The 17,042-nt window shown below is 42.3% G+C and overlaps 1 protein-coding gene across 2 annotated transcripts in view; it reads right to left on the bottom strand.

Annotated features, from left to right (window-relative positions):
- mtss1lb (MTSS I-BAR domain containing 2b) overlaps positions 1-17,042 on the bottom strand; it is a 150,485-nt gene that overhangs the window by 20,990 nt on the left and 112,453 nt on the right. The window contains exons 7-11 of one of the 2 annotated variants that reach the window (XM_034183501.1): positions 10,748-10,756; positions 8,446-8,603; positions 7,480-7,587; positions 5,074-5,171; positions 4,616-4,892 (exon numbers count right to left, since the gene is read on the bottom strand). In XM_034183501.1, the coding sequence (XP_034039392.1) occupies positions 4,616-4,892; positions 5,074-5,171; positions 7,480-7,587; positions 8,446-8,603; positions 10,748-10,756 (650 nt within the window). The remainder of the gene's footprint in view (positions 1-4,615; positions 4,893-5,073; positions 5,172-7,479; positions 7,588-8,445; positions 8,604-10,747; positions 10,757-17,042) is intronic. The other variant, XM_034183508.1, reaches the window with a different exon arrangement.

Raw genomic sequence — 17,042 nt, 5'->3', positions numbered from 1 at the left:
GTGGACCCCGGAGGGAGGGGCTGTTCTCGGGCCTGGTCTGTTCGGTCGCCGGGAGGCTTCCCGTTGATGGGGGGGTACTGTTGTGTGTTGGGGGGGGCGTGGCTGGATGTTTTGGTGTTCTTTTCTTTTCTTTGCTCTCCAGGTGGCATGAGGGCTGATTTGTCTGTGAAGAAGGTGCTGGCTGAAGAGTCTTCACCCTCATCAACATCATGGAAAGCACCTGTGATCGGTGCTCACGTGCAACCTGGACGACTTGCAGCTGAAGCAGATAATTGGATGGCGTTCTGCATTTAAGTCATGTGTGATTCAAGCAGAACTGCCGGGAAATCGACCTTGTGACGTTCGTTTGTGAGACGCTGAGGACCGCGCCTGGGTTTGACACATCGAGCCCGTGAAGCAGGGAGGGGTGAGGACACATGCTGTCAGCACACACGAAAGGTAATTAAGTGTTTAGGTACTTGTTGATAGTAACTTGGTGTTTTGTTACACAGTATACTGGAATTGTAAAGAGAATTGCACAGTTTGCTTCTCACTGCTGTGGCGTGAAGGATAAGTGATCCTCCACTTGTTGTGAGAAGCTGCTCATTTGCATAAAGTAAAAAAAAAGGACACTGACCTGAGTGTGTTGCTGGCAGCGTGTGTTTATTGGAAGATATAGTTGTATCTGTTGACTTACCTCACCGTCTCTTTGCTTCACAGAGAATCAGTTTGTCGTGTCCACCTGGGGGGTGTTTGGCGGTGGTAGGAAGTCCAGGAGCGCTGGCTTTAATCCTTGCGGGCGCTGGAGAGCGAGCCGCGGATCACTCCACCAGAGGGACGTTGTTTTTTTATGTTTTTACACTTTTAAACACAGGTGTATAATAAATAGTTTTTGTTTGGAACCGCTTTCTGGTTATTTTTAGCGCTGGGTCCTGTCTGACGCAGGTTTGCTCCTCAATCCGCGTCGACACATAACAAGTGTGGTCTCATTGTTGGTGTCTGTTTTTATTTTTAATATTATTGTAAGCTATTAAATTTGTTCTACTACTAGTTGTAGATGTGTCAGGTAATATTGGAATTTATCAGTTATCTGTAACTTCTGATACATTTTTGGGTGGTTTATTGTTTTATCTTTATCGAAGATAACTTTTCAGTTATCTGATTATCTGTTATTGAAGTTATTTTTTTATTATATATATATATATATATATATATATATATATATATATATATATATATATATATATATATATATATCTCAATCAATCAATCAATCAATTTTTTATATAGCGCCAAATCACAACAAACAGTTGCCCCAAGGCGCTTTATATTGTAAGGCAAGGCCATACAATAATTATGTAAAACCCCAACGGTCAAAACGACCCCCTGTGAGCAAGCACTTGGCGACAGTGGGAAGGAAAAACTCCCTTTTAACAGGAAGAAACCTCCAGCAGAACCAGACTCAGGGAGGGGCAGTCTTCTGCTGGGACTGGTTGGGGCTGAGAGAGAGAACCAGGAAAAAGACATGCTGTGGAGGGGAGCAGAGATCGATCACTAATGATTAAATGCAGAGTGGTGCATACAGAGCAAAAAGAGAAAGAAACAGTGCATCATGGGAACCCCCCAGCAGTCTACGTCTATAGCAGCATAACTAAGGGATGGTTCAGGGTCACCTGATCCAGCCCTAACTATAAGCTTTAGCAAAAAGGAAAGTTTTAAGCCTAATCTTAAAAGTAGAGAGGGTGTCTGTCTCCCTGATCTGAATTGGGAGCTGGTTCCACAGGAGAGGAGCCTGAAAGCTGAAGGCTCTGCCTCCCATTCTACTCTTACAAACCCTAGGAACTACAAGTAAGCCTGCAGTCTGAGAGCGAAGCGCTCTATTGGGGTGATATGGTACTACGAGGTCCCTAAGATAAGATGGGACCTGATTATTCAAAACCTTATAAGTATACTCAACAAAAATATAAACGCAACACTTTTGGTTTTGCTCCCATTTTGTATGAGATGAACTCAAAGATCTAAAACTTTTTCCACATACACAATATCACCATTTCCCTCAAATATTGTTCACAAACCAGTCGAAATCTGTGATAGTGAGCACTTCTCCTTCACTGAGATAATCCATCCTACCTCACAGGTGTGCCATACCAAGATGCTGATTAGACACCATGATTAGTGCACAGGTGTGCCTTAGACTGCCCACAATAAAAGGCCACTCTCAAAGGTGCAGTTTTGTTTTATTGGGGGGGATACCAGTCAGTATCTGGTGTGACCACCATTTGCCTCATGCAGTGCAACACATCTCCTTCGCATCATCCGTGAAGAGAACACCTCTCCAACATGCCAAACGTCAGCGAATGTGAGCATTTGCCCACTCAAGTCAGTTACGACAACGAACTGGAGTCAGGTCGAGACCCCGATGAGGACGACGAGCATGCAGTTGAGCTTCCCTGAGACGGTTTCTGACAGTTTGTGCAGAAATTCTTTGGTTATGCAAACCGATTCTTTCTGCAGCTGTACGAGTGGCTGGTCTCAGACGATCTTGGAGGTGAACATGCTGGATGTGGAGGTCCTGGGCTGGTGTGGTTACACATGGTCTGCAGTTGTGAGGCTGGTTGGATGTACTGCCAAATTCTCTGAAACACCTTTGGAGACGGCTTATGGTAGAGAAATGACCCTGGGTCAAGTGATGGCTTTTTAAGTAATGGTTTAATTACTGCCACCTTAAAAGCCTGTGGTACATAGCCAACTAACAAAGATAGATTGATCATATTTAAGATCGAAGCATTAAATAATGGTAGGGCTTCCTTGAGCAGCCTGGTAGGAATGGGGTCTAATAAACATGTTGATGGTTTGGATGAAGTAACTAATGAAAATAACTCAGACAGGACAATCGGAGAGAAAGAGTCTAACCAAATACCGGCATCACTGAAAGCAGCCAAAGATAACGATACGTCTTTGGGATGGTTATGAGTCATTTTTTCTCTAATAGTTAAAATTTTGTTAGCAAAGAAAGTCATGAAGTCATTACTAGTTAAAGTTAAAGGAATACTCGGCTCAATAGAGCTCTGACTCTTTGTCAGCCTGGCTACAGTGCTGAAAAGAAACCTGGGGTTGTTCTTATTTTCTTCAATTAGTGATGAGTAGAAAGATGTCCTAGCTTTACGGAGGGCTTTTTTATAGAGCAACAGACTCTTTTTCCAGGCTAAGTGAAGATCTTCTAAATTAGTGAGACGCCATTTCCTCTCCAACTTACGGGTTATCTGCTTTAAGCTACGAGTTTGTGAGTTATACCACGGAGTCAGGCACTTCTGATTTAAAGCTCTCTTTTTCAGAGGAGCTACAGCATCCAAAGTTGTCTTCAATGAGGATGTAAAACTATTGACGTAAAACTAAAAACTAAACGTAAAACTAATACTCTATCTCACTTACAGAGTTTAGGTAGCTACTCTGCACTGTGTTGGTATATGGCATTAGAGAACATAAAGAAGGAATCATATCCTTAAACCTAGTTACAGCGCTTTCTGAAAGACTTCTAGTGTAATGAAACTTATTCCCCACTGCTGGGTAGTCCATCAGAGTAAATGTAAATGTTATTAAGAAATGATCAGACAGAAGGGAGTTTTCAGGGAATACTGTTAAGTCTTCTATTTCCATACCATAAGTCAAAACAAGATCTAAGATATGATTAAAGTGGTGGGTGGACTCATTTACATTTTGAGCAAAGCCAATAGAGTCTAATAATAGATTAAATGCAGTGTTGAGGCTGTCATTCTCAGCATCTGTGTGGATGTTAAAATCGCCCACTATAATTATCTTATCTGAGCTAAGCACTAAGTCAGACAAAAGGTCTGAAAATTCACAGAGAAACTCACAGTAACGACCAGGTGGACGATAGATAATAACAAATAAAACTGGTTTTTGGGACTTCCAATTTGGATGGACAAGACTAAGAGTCAAGCTTTCAAATGAATTAAAGCTCTGTCTGGGTTTTTGATTAATTAATAAGCTGGAATGGAAGATTGCTGCTAATCCTCCGCCCCGGCCCGTGCTACGAGCATTCTGACAGTTAGTGTGACTCGGGGTGTTGACTCATTTAAACTAACATATTCATCCTACTGTAACCAGGTTTCTGTAAGGCAGAATAAATCAATATGTTGATCAATTATTATATCATTTACCAACAGGGACTTAGAAGAGAGAGACCTAATGTTTAATAGACCACATTTAACTGTTTTAGTCTGTGGTGCAGTTGAAGGTGCTATATTATTTTTTCTTTTTGAATTTTTATGCTTAAATAGATTTTTGCTGGTTATTGGTGGTCTGGGAGCAGGACACCGTCTCTACGGGGATGGGGTAATGAGGGGATGGCAGGGGATATATATATATATATGTAGTGAGAGAGAGAGAGAAAACCACTGAGCTGAAGCTTCCAATTATTTTTATGCTGATTAAACTGTTGATTTAGGACAAGCCAATTCACTATGGAGTCAACGAAATATCAAAATATCAGCAAATTCCCACAGAATGTGACATGTTCAACAGATGTCTGTCTAAATTTACATTTACTGTGATACAAATCAGACAAATACAATTAGAGAATCTGCAATAAGTAAAATGTGGACACGGTTCATACCTGGCTGGTGATGTCAGAGGGCATGGGTGATGGGGGCTTGGAGTAGATATTTGCATCCTGGGAGACAAATCCCGAATCGTGAGAGGAGACGCTGCTGAGGCGGTGAGCTGCTATGCCCCCTGGTGGTGGGGGCTGGTGTGTCAGGCTGCTGCGGTAACGATAGGAGGAGGAGGAAGTTGGTGAGTGAGGCTGAGAACCTCCCCCACTACCACCGATTCCACCACTCCCACCTCCCCCTGAAGAACGGGAGGCACTACTGTGGGCGGAGTTCACGCTACTGCTAGGGAGGAGGTGAGAGCAAAGGGCGAGGGAGGGGAGAGAGAGGGGGGAAGAGAAAACTTAATCAGGGATCACAGAAAAACCCTGCATGCACAGGCTTCAGGCGCCATCTGCAGGACAACATGTGCATGCACACACACATGCAATGTTTGATGTGTGCACTGTTTGTGTGCAACAACCTGCACATGCTGCTTTTTCGTGATCCAGAACTGCTCGGGGATGACGGCGGCGTCTGATAGGACCAGCTGTAATCCGATCCTTTCAGATCTTTAATCACCTGACAGACACACACAGACACACTTTTATTTTTATTTGTACACGTGTTGTGCACGCTGCATGTTTGTGTTTCAGCATTTATTCTGCACACGTGTTGTGCACGCTGCATGTTTGTGTTTCAGCATTTATTCTGCACGTGTTGTGCACGCTGCATGTTTGTGTTTCAGCATTTATTCTGCACATGTGTTGTGCACGCTGCATGTTTGTGTTTCAGCATTTATTCTGCACACGTGTTGTGCACGCTGCATGTTTGTGTTTCAGTATTTATTCTGCACACGTGTTGTGCGTGCTGCATGTTTGTATTTCAGTATTTATTCTGCACACGTGTTGTGCCTGCTGCATGTTTGTGTTTCAGTATTTATTCTGCACACGTGTTGTGCGCACTGCATGTTTGTGTTTCAGTATTTATTCTGCACACATGTTGTGCACGCTGCATGTTTGTGTTTCAGTATTTATTCTGCACACATGTTGTGCACGCTGCATGTTTGTGTTTCAGTATTTATTCTACACACGTGTTGTGCCTGCTGCAAATTGTGTTTCAGTATTTATTCTGCACGTGTTGTGCACACTGCATGTTTGTGTTTCAGCATTTATTCTGCACACGTGTTGTGCGCGCTACATGTTTGTGTTTCAGAATTTTTCTGCACACGTGTTGTGCCCACTGCATGTTTGTGTTTCAGTATTTATTCTGCACACGTGTTGTGCGCGCTGCATGTTTGTGTTTCACCATTTATTCTGCACACGTGTTGTGCGCAATGCATGTTTGTGTTTGACAATTTATTCTGCACACGTGTTGTGTGCAATGCATGTTTGTGTTTCACCATTTATTCTGCACGTGTTGTGCACGCTGCATGTTTGTGCCTCAGTATTTATTCTGCACATGTGTTATGCGCGCTGCATGTTTGTTTTTCAGTATTTATTCTACACACGTGTTGTGCCCGCTGCATGTTTGTGTTTCAGTATTTATTCTGCACACGTGTTGTGCGCGCTGCATGTTTGTGTTTCACCATTTATTCTGCACACGTGTTGTGCGCGCTGCATGTTTGTGTTTCACCATTTATTCTGCACACATGTTGTGCGCGCTGCATGTTTGTGTTTCAGTATTTATTCTGCACACGTGTTGTGCCCGCTGCATGTTTGTGTTTCAGTATTTATTCTGCACGTGTTGTGCGCGCTGCATGTTTGTGTTTCACATTTATTCTGCACGTGTTGTGCACGCTGCATGTTTGTGCCTCAGTATTTATTCTGCACATGTGTTATGCGCGCTGCATGTTTGTTTTTCAGTATTTATTCTACACACGTGTTGTGCCCGCTGCATGTTTGTGTTTCAGTATTTATTCTGCACACGTGTTGTGCGCGCTGCATGTTTGTGTTTCACCATTTATTCTGCACACGTGTTGTGCGCGCTGCATGTTTGTGTTTCACCATTTATTCTGCACACATGTTGTGCGCGCTGCATGTTTGTGTTTCAGTATTTATTCTGCACACGTGTTGTGCCCGCTGCATGTTTGTGTTTCAGTATTTATTCTGCACGTGTTGTGCGCGCTGCATGTTTGTGTTTCACATTTATTCTGCACACGTGTTGTGCGCAATGCATGTCTGTGTTTGACAATTTATTCTGCACACGTGTTTGTGCACTGCATGTTTGTGTTTCACCATTTATTCTGCACACATGTTGTGCGCGCTGCATGTTTGTGTTTCAGAATTTTTCTGCACACGTGTTGTGCCCACTGCATGTTTGTGTTTCAGCAATTATTCTGCACACGTGTTGTGCGCGCTGCATGTTTGTGTTTCACCATTTATTCTGCACACGTGTTGTTCGCGCTGCATGTTTGGGTTTCAGTATTTATTCTGCACACGTGTTGTGCGCGCTATGTTTGTGTCTTAATATTTATTCTGCACACGCGTTGTGCGCGCTGCATGTTTGTGTCTCAGTATTTATTTTGCACACGTGTTGTGCGCGCTGCATGTTTGTGTCTCAGTATTTATTTTGCACACATGTTGTGCGCGCTGCATGTTTGCGTCTCAGTCTTTATTTTGCACACGTGTTGTGCGCGCTGCATGTTTGTGTCTCAGTAGTTATTTTGCACACGTGTTGTGCACGCTGCATGTTTGTGTCTCAGTATTTATTCTGCACACGTGTTATGTGCGCTGCATGTTTGTGTCTCAGAATTTATTTTGCACACGTGTTATGTGCACTGCATGTTTGTGTTTCAGCATTTATTCTGCACACGTGTTGTGCCCACTGCGTTTGTGTTTCACAATTTTTGCTGCATGTGTTGCGTGCGCTACATGTGTTTGTGTTTCACCTGTTCGCTGGCCGGCGGCAGTTTGTGGGGGTCCGTTGTGAGCACAGTGAGGTCATCGATGATGGCCTGGAGGTGTGTGATCTCGCCCAACATGGAGACCTCTCCATTCTGACGAACACAAACACAGTTCATATTTTCTGTTTGCTGCGCTCCTGTGGGCTGTGAAACTACGACCACGTGGTGCATTTTCGAACATGTCTCCCTGTGGTTCTGTTGTTCTTGTCATTAACGAGCTCACTGAAACTTGCAGATGTGACCTTTAGAACAAACTGAATTTTCTGCCTCAACACCACAGTTTTTGTTCCAAGTACTCTTTGATTCTGTAGTACTGTACTGTAGTATTACAAACATGCTATTATTTCATAAGTATGTTTAATTACTTTGGGCTGCCACCAGAGGGCAGTATAGCTCTCTAGCTATTAGCAGAACATCTTCCTTGAAGATGCATTTCAGTTTTTTCCCAGTCAGGGCCATAAGTAATCACATAAACTATATATATGAATTATTGTTCATACAAATCATCACTTTTTCAGCCAGTTTTCTTTAAATAACTCAGATGATGAACACATGAACACTGTCTTTGACTTCACTTCCATCAATCATTGAGAATTACAAGCAAAGTGGTCCTGTGTGGTAAACCCAACTGGAGGAGGCAGTTCTCAAAAACAGAGTGAATGTGCAAGAAGACGATTGGTGAGGGAAACCACCAAGACATACGGACAGATCTGAAGGAGTTATAGGCTTCTGTGGTTGTGACGGGAGAAACTGTTTTTGCATCAACAGCTTCAAAGTAGAACAGAGAAGAATTTCCTTAAAATGAAGATGCAAAATTTCAGATTCAGTTTTGTGTAGGACACAAGCTTGGGTGTCTTGGTGGCTTCCCTCACTAGTCTCCAGGATGACTGATGAATGGCTGGTTGGATGAATAGACAGACGAATGTCTCCTCTCTCTTTCCGTTTCCTTACCACGACGGGCTGGAGGAAGCCGATGAAGGTGCAGAAGCGTCCTCGCTCCTCCACCAGGGCCCTGCGCACCGCCTGCTTCTCCATCTCTTCCATCAGCAGGCACATGTCGGTCACATCCTGCATGGCGCTGTCCAGCTGAGGCTGCAGGTCGCCCCGCCCTGCACGGCAAGCGTAACAGTAAGAAGAAGACAAAAGATATGACATCAAAGAGAGTTCAGAGGTAGTGGTTAAGTATGATGACATAAAGGATGAAAGAGGAAGCAGAGACAGATTCTGGTGGAGGGATAGAAATGTGTGATTTATGGACAGGAGGAAACCAACAGTCTAAACATTCCTATATTTAATTTATTTTGACATAAAGTTAAGAAATAATCACCGCAGAGAAGCAGGACAGACTAAATATTTGCCATTTTCACTTCAAAAATGACTTCAACTTCACACGTGATTCAAATCTCTAACCTACAGTTAGAGAGAAAACTTAAACATGGACATGTAACGAGTGGAAGAAAGTTGTGAAATAACCTTGTGTTATGCCATGCAAGAAAAAAAACAGGCAGTAAACATTTCTGCAAAAACAGAACTAAAACAGCGAGAGAGGAGAGTAAGACAACGGGAGAATTAAAACCTGCAACATCGAAAAAAGCTTAAAAAGAGGATCTGTTAGTGTCGTCATGCAGAAGTCAGGAAACGTTACATTTCTTCATGCATTTATGATGTCATGAATCTCGCGCCTAAAGCTAAACCACGTATATGCTGAACTCGTGTCATAACAAAGCCTCACGTCTGAGCTCTTATGAGATTTTACTCACCTATAAACTCATCTGATTATTTTTTTAATAAAGAAAAATATAATTATTGATAGCTCTTGTATGTCCACAGTCTCTCATAATTTTAAGTGTGTGCGTAAGCTTATGTCTCGTAAAAGGCTCTATCACCTATAACCTGATGACTTATTCCATAATTTCACTGTATCCAGTATAAAATGACAACAACTGAATTATTTTGTGAAAGAAATTACATTTTTAACATTTTCAGTGTTGTTATTAGTGGAAATGGAGTCCACCCTCACACACTGATGATACACTACTTTATGAATCATTTTTACATTTTCAGAATGTTTGTTAAAATGCAGTACTCTTTTTAGTGTCTTCCATATAAAAAAACAGCAGGTTCACACTCGGTCTGGGTCACAGGTTCTTCACTGGCTCAGATTCACATTGGGCCTGGGTCAGAGGTTGTTCACTGGCTCTGGCTCACATTTAGATGGGTTCACAAGCTCTCCACTGGCTCAGATTCACACTTGGACTGGGTTACTCATTCTTCACTGGCCCCCGACTCACATTTAGACGGGGTCAAAGGCTCTTCATTGGCTCAGGCTTATATTTCGACTGGGTCACAAGGTCCTCTCTGGCTCACATTTAGACTGTGTCACAGGCTTTTTCCCTGGCTCAGATTCACATTTGGCTTGAGTCACAGCCTCTTCACTGGCTCTGGCTAACATTTAGACTAGGTCAAAGGCTCTTTGTTGGATCAAGCATATGTTTAGACTGGGTCACAGGCTCTTCAATGGCTGAGATTCACATTTGTCCTGGGTCACAGGCTCCTCACTGGCTTAGATTTACATTTGGCTTGAGCCACAGGCTCTTCACTCACTCCGGCTCACATTTAGACTGGGGCAAAGGCTCTTCATTGGCTCAGACTTATATTTAGACTGGGTCACAGGCTCCTCTCTGGCTCAGGCTCACATTTGTGCTGGGTCACAAGCTATTTGCTGATTCAGATTCAGACTAGGTCACAGGCTCTTCATTGGCTCAGGCTCACATTTAAAGTGGATCACAAGCTTTTCTGTGGCTCAGATCCACATTTGCTCTTGGTCACAGGCTCTTTCATACCTCCCTGCCCAGTAAATGTGGGGTATTTTACAGTTACTTTTGATTGTTTTCATTAAATTAATATTTTATGGTTTGCTGACGTTTTCAAAAGAGTTTGAGTTGTGCTTGCTGTTTTCGTTATGCTATACACCTATACTACTACTCCAAAGTTTGGACACACTTTCCCGTGTGTCCAAACTTTACGTTGTAAATGTTTGTTGTTGGTGGTGTTATTATGGGAACACAATCCATATTTGTAATCAATAACACAGCGGATAAACTGAGTTCAGCTACGGTTTAGCTCCCACCACATGCTCACAGTGTTGTGTCGGTACACAGGAGAAAGTCGGGAATGTGAGACTGTAGTTAAGAGAACGTGAGTACAAGAAGATGGAACGTGAGGCTGTTGGGAGCAATTGGCCGATACTCACCCTGGATCTCTATCACAGCCGACAAATACCACAAAGAGAACACAGAGACAGAGAATCAGAGCAGAAAGAAAGCAAAATAAGCAAAAAGAAAAGGGGGATAAAGACAAGGAAGGGTAGAAGAGAGAAATAGCAGAACTCAATGTTAAGGTTAGTACAAGAACGCCACAGTGCCACCTGTTAGAGTAACGCAACACAACTGCAACCAAAAACACAGTTCAGAAATCATAAAAGTCACCAAGCAACAGTACAGACACCACAGAAAGACATTTTCAGTCCAACATTCATCCTGGTTCATTTCAGCAGCGGGGTAAGAGCCAATCAGAGAGCAGCTAACCATAAACATTTTCCCACTTTGTGTATTTTGACTGTCATTTGCTGAATGGAAAACCAAAGAACTGTTGGTGAATTTCCACTGGCACAGATACCCATCTCCAATATCCAGGGTGTGGACACTGAGTTGGTGCTCCATATACACACTTGGGTGTTCACCTGAACAATAAACTGGACTGTACTAACCATACATCTGCTCTGTGCAGAAAAGACCAGAGCAGGCTCCATCTGTTGAGGAGACTGAGGTCATTTGGAGTGCAGGGAAGAGCTACTAAAGACCATTTATATCTGTGTGGTGGCATCACCCAACTTTTGCCATATCAACAGCAGGCAGGAAGAGACTGGACAAACTGACCAGAAGTGTCAGTTCTGTACTGGGATGCCCCTTTAACCCAGTGTATGTGGTGGGTAAGAGAAGGATGGTATCCAAGCTATCATCTCCTCTGGAGAACCAGCCTGACCCCTGATAGGACACCATCACAGCCCGGGAAGCATCCTCAAAGATGGACTGATTCACCCGCAGTGTCTGAAGCAGCAGCAGCATCACAAGTCCTTCGTTTCAGTTACAAAAAAATTTGGCGCTTTTTCAAAGAATATGAATGATAAGTTAGTGGTTGTGTGAATCCATTTATTGTCAAACAAGTGTGTAAATTCTTTCTAAATCATAATGACAACAGAAACTTCCCAAATTACCCTAATCAAAAGTTTACATACCTCGGTGATGTTGCCCCAGTAATATGCACACAAGTTGACACAAATGGATTTGAATGGCTACAAAAGGTAACCATCCTCACCTGTAATCTGTTTGTAATCTGTGTGTGTGTGTGTGTGTGTGTGTGTGTGTGTGTGTGTGTGTGTGTGTGTGTGTGTGTGTGTGTGTATGTGTGTGTGTGTGTGTGTGTGTGTGTGTATAAAAGGTCAGTGAGTTTCTGGGCTCCTGACAGACCCTTGCATCTTTCATCCAGTGCTGCACTGATGTTTCTGGTTTCTCACTCATAGAGAAAGCAAAAGAATGGTCAAAGAAAAGGTAATTGAACCGTATAAAACAGGAAATGGATATAAAAACATATCTAAGGAACTGAGAATGCCAATCAGCAATATTCAAACTCTAATTGAGAAGTAGAAAATGAGGGATTCCGTTGGAACCAAACCACGGTCAGGTAGACCAACAACAATTTCACCAACTACTGCCAGGAAAATTGTTTGGGATGCAAAGAAAACCCCACAAATGACTTCAGCTGAAATGCAGGACTCTCTGGAGAAAAATGGGTGCATGGTCAAGTTGTCAGAAGAAAGCCATTACTACACAAATGCCACAAAGTATCCTGCTTAGAATACACCAAACAGCACAGAGAACAAAGTAATTTGGAGTGATGAGACCAAAATTTAACTTTTTAGCCACAACTATAAACGTTACATTTGGAGAGGAGTCAACAAAGCTTATGACGAATGGTACACCCTTCCTACTGTGAGGCATGGAGGTGGATCACTGATGTTTTGGGGATGTGTGAGCTACAAAGGCACAGGAAACTTGGTCAAAATTTATGACAGGATGAATGCAGCATGTTATCAAATCAAATCAAATCAATTTTATTTATATAGCGCCAAATCACAACAAACAGTTGCCCCAAGGCGCCTTATTTTGTAAGGCAAGGCCATACAATAATTACGGAAAAACCCCAACGGTCAAAACGACCCCCTGTGAGCAAGCAGTTGGCAACAGTGGGAAGGAAAAACTCCCTTTTAACAGGAAGAAACCTCCAGCAGAACCAGGCTCAGGGAGGGGCAGTCTTCTGCTGGGACTGGTTGGGGCTGAGGGAGAGAACCAGGAAAAAGACATGCTGTGGAGGGGAGCAGAGATCAATCACTAATGATTAAATGCAGAGTGGTGCATACAGAGCAAAAAGAGAAAGAAACACTCAGTGCATCATGGGAACCCCCCAGCAGTCTAAGTCTATAGCAGCATAACTAAGGGATGGTTCAGGGTCACCTGATCCAGCCCTAACTATAAGCTTTAGCAAAAAGGAAAGTTTTAAGCCTAATCTTAAAACCAGAGAGGGTGTAGGTCTCCCTGATCCGAATTGGGAGCTGGTTCCACAGGAGAGGAGCCTGAAAGCTGAAGGCTCTGCCTCCCATTCTACTCTTACAAACCCTAGGAACTACAAGTAAGCCTGCAGTCTGAGAGCGAAGCGCTCTATTGGGGTGATATGGTACTATGAGGTCCCTAAGATAAGATGGGACCTGATTATTCAAAACCTTATAAGTAAGAAGAAGAATTTTAAATTCTATTCTAGAATTAACAGGAAGCCAATGAAGAGAGGCCAATATGGGTGAAATATGCTCTCTCCTTCTAGTCCCTGTCAGCACTCTAGCTGCAGCATTTTGAATTAAATGAAGGCTTTTCAGGGAACTTTTAGGACAACCTGATAATAATGAATTACAATAGTCCAGCCTAGAGGAAATAAATGCATGAATTAGTTTTTCAGCATCACTCTGAGACAAGACCTTTCTAATTTTAGAGATATTGCGCAAATGCAAAAAAGCAGTCTTACATATTTGTTTAATATGTGCATTGAATGACATATCCTGATCAAAAATGACTCCAAGATTTCTCACAGTATTACTAGAGGTCAGGGTAATGGTGTCTAACCAGATCCTAACTCTGGATGGCATCCAGAGTAAGGATCTGGTTAGACACCATGTTTCTAAGATTTGTGGGGCCAAGTACAATAACTTCAGTTTTATCTGAGTTTAAAAGCAGGAAATTAGAGGTCATCCATGTCTTTATGTCTGTAAGACAATCCTGCAGTTTAGCTAATTGGTATGTGTCCTCTGGCTTCATGGATAGATAAAGCTGGGTATCATCTGCGTAACAATGAAAATTTAAGCAATGCCGTCTAATAATACTGCCTAAGGGAAACATGTATAAAGTGAATAAAATTGGTCCTAGCACAGAACCTTGTGGAACTCCATAATTAACCTTAGTCTGTGAAGAAGATTCCCCATTTACATGAACAAATTGTAATCTATTAAATAAATATGATTCAAACCACCGCAGCGCAGTGCCTTTAATACCTATGGCATGCTCTAATCTCTGTAATAACATTTTATGGTCAACAGTATCAAAAGCAGCACTGAGGTCTAACAGAACAAGCACAGAGATGAGTCCACTGTCTGAGGCCATAAGAAGATCATTTGTAACCTTCACTAATGCTGTTTCTGTACTATGATGAATTCTAAAACCTAACTGAAACTCTTCAAATAGACCATTCCTCTGCAGATGATCAGTTAGCTGTTTTACAACTACCCTTTCAAGAATTTTTGAGAGAAAAGGAAGGTTGGAGATTGGCCTATAATTAGCTAAGATAGCTGGGTCAAGTGATGGCTTTTTAAGTAATGGTTTAATTACTGCCACCTTAAAAGCCTGTGGTACATAGCCAACTAACAAAGATAGATTGATCATATTTAAGATCGAAGCATTAAATAATGGTAGGGCTTCCTTGAGCAGCCTGGTAGGAATGGGGTCTAATAAACATGTTGATGGTTTGGAGGAAGTGACTAATGAAAATAACTCAGACAGAACAATCGGAGAGAAAGAGTCTAACCAAATACCGGCATCACTGAAAGCAGCCAAAGATAACGATACGTCTTTGGGATGGTTATGAGTAATTTTTTCTCTAATAGTTAAAATTTTATTAGCAAAGAAAGTCATGAAGTCATTACTAGTTAAAGTTAAAGGAATACTTGGCTCAATAGAGCTCTGACTCTTTGTCAGCCTGGCTACAGTGCTGAAAAGAAACCTGGGGTTGTTCTTATTTTCTTCAATTAGTGATGAGTAGTAAGATGTCCTAGCTTTACGGAGGGCTTTTTTATAGAGCAACAGACTCTTTTTCCAGGCTAAGTGAAGATCTTCTACTTCTACTGTTAAGTCTTCAATTTCCATACCATAAGTCAGAACAAGATCTAAGATATGATTAAAGTGGTGGGTGGACTCATTTACATTTTGAGCAAAGCCAATAGAGTCTAATAATAGATTAAATGCAGTGTTGAGGCTGTCATTCTCAGCATCTGTGTGGATGTTAAAATCGCCCACTATAATTATCTTATCTGAGCTAAGCACTAAGTCAGACAAAAGGTCTGAAAATTCACAGAGAAACTCACAGTAACGACCAGGTGGACGATAGATAATAACAAATAAAACTGGTTTTTGGGACTTCCAATTTGGAAGGACAAGACTAAGAGACAAGCTTTCAAATGAATTAAAGCTCTGTCTGGGTTTTTGATTAATTAATAAGCTGGAATGGAAGATTGCTGCTAATCCTCCGCCTCGGCCCGTGCTACGAGCATTCTGGCAGTTAGTGTGACTCGGGGATGTTGACTCATTTAAACTAACATATTCATCCTGCTGTAACCAGGTTTCTGTAAGGCAGAATAAATCAATATGTTGATCAATTATTATATCATTTACTAACAGGGACTTAGAAGAGAGAGACCTAATGTTTAATAGACCACATTTAACTGTTTTAGTCTGTGGTGCAGTTGAAGGTGCTATATTATTTTTTCTTTTTGAATTTTTATGCTTAAATAGATTTTTGCTGGTTATTGGTGGTCTGGGAGCAGGCACCGTCTCTACGGGGATGGGGTAATGAGGGGATGGCAGGGGGAGAGAAGCTGCAGAGAGGTGTGTAAGACTACAACTCTGCTTCCTGGTCCCAACCCTGGATAGTCACAGTTTGGAGGATTTAAGAAAATTGTCCAGATTTGTAGAAATGAGAGCTGCTCCATCCAAAGTGGGATGGATGCCGTCTCTCCTAACAAGACCAGGTTTTCCCCAGAAGCTTTGCCAATTATCTATGAAGCCCACCTCATTTTTTTTTCATTTTATCAGAAAATACTGTAAACTTTTAGGTAGTTTCTGTTGTCATTATGATTTAAAAAGAGTAAACACAGTTTTTTGACAATAAATGGCTTCACACAACCACTAACCATGAGTGAAAAAAGTTTTTGTGTTATCATTCATATTGTCTGAAAAACGGCCAAAAAATCAAAAATTCTGCCAGGGTATGAAACCTTAGAGTACAGCTGTACGAGGTCTCTTAGATAATAAACCGACCCTTTTATTTTTTTTTTTAACTATATGGATTTGAATGACATGCGATTACACCAATCATGCTTGAACCCTCGTGCGCATGCGTGAGTTTTTTCACGCGTCGGTGACGTCATTTCCCTGTGGGCAGGCCTTGAGTGAGATGTGGTCCCGCCCTCTCGGCTGAATTCCTTTGTTTCACACGCTGCTCGAGACGGCGCGCGTTGCTTTATCAAAATTTTTTCTGGACCTGTGAGGAATATCCGAGTGGACACTATTCGAGAAATTAAGATAGTTTTCTGTGAAAAGTTTAACGGCTGATGAGAGATTATGGGGTGTTTCTGTCGGTGTAAGGACTTCCCACGGAGCGGGACGTCCTGCAGCGCTTCCAGGCGCTGTCGTCGGCCTGTTTCGAGCTTAAAACATCCTAATTTAAGGCTTAATTCACCCAGGACATCGTGAGAGAACAGAGAAGATTCAGAAGAGGCCGGCATGAGGAATTTATGCGGACATTCCACTGTTTAAGGACATTTTTTTAATGAAAGACGTACGCGCAAATTCGCCGAGTCGTTTCCGTGACGACTCGGCAAATCTGTGTGCGCCGCGACAGGAAAAACACCTCCGTGTTGAAAACCATTTGTAGAATTCAGGCGGCTTTTAATGGCTTTCAACAAGTGAGTAACTAAGAAACTGTTTAACAGCTTGGGCATGTTCCAACTTGCCCGTTAAGATTTCCAACGGAGGTGTTTTTCCTGCCGCGACCCCCCGCGGTCGGGTCCAGCCCGACATGCGACTCTGCCCACACGTTCTTTCATTACAAAATGACCGTTAACAATGGAATGTCCGAATAAACTCCTCATGCCGACTTCTTCTGAAAGT

The sequence above is a fragment of the Thalassophryne amazonica genome, chromosome 2 (genome assembly GCF_902500255.1).
Source record: "Thalassophryne amazonica chromosome 2, fThaAma1.1, whole genome shotgun sequence".
In the NCBI taxonomy this organism is placed as follows: domain Eukaryota; kingdom Metazoa; phylum Chordata; class Actinopteri; order Batrachoidiformes; family Batrachoididae; genus Thalassophryne; species Thalassophryne amazonica.
The sequence above is the reverse complement of the archived record's forward strand: the minus strand, read 5'-3'. Positions and strand labels throughout refer to the sequence as shown.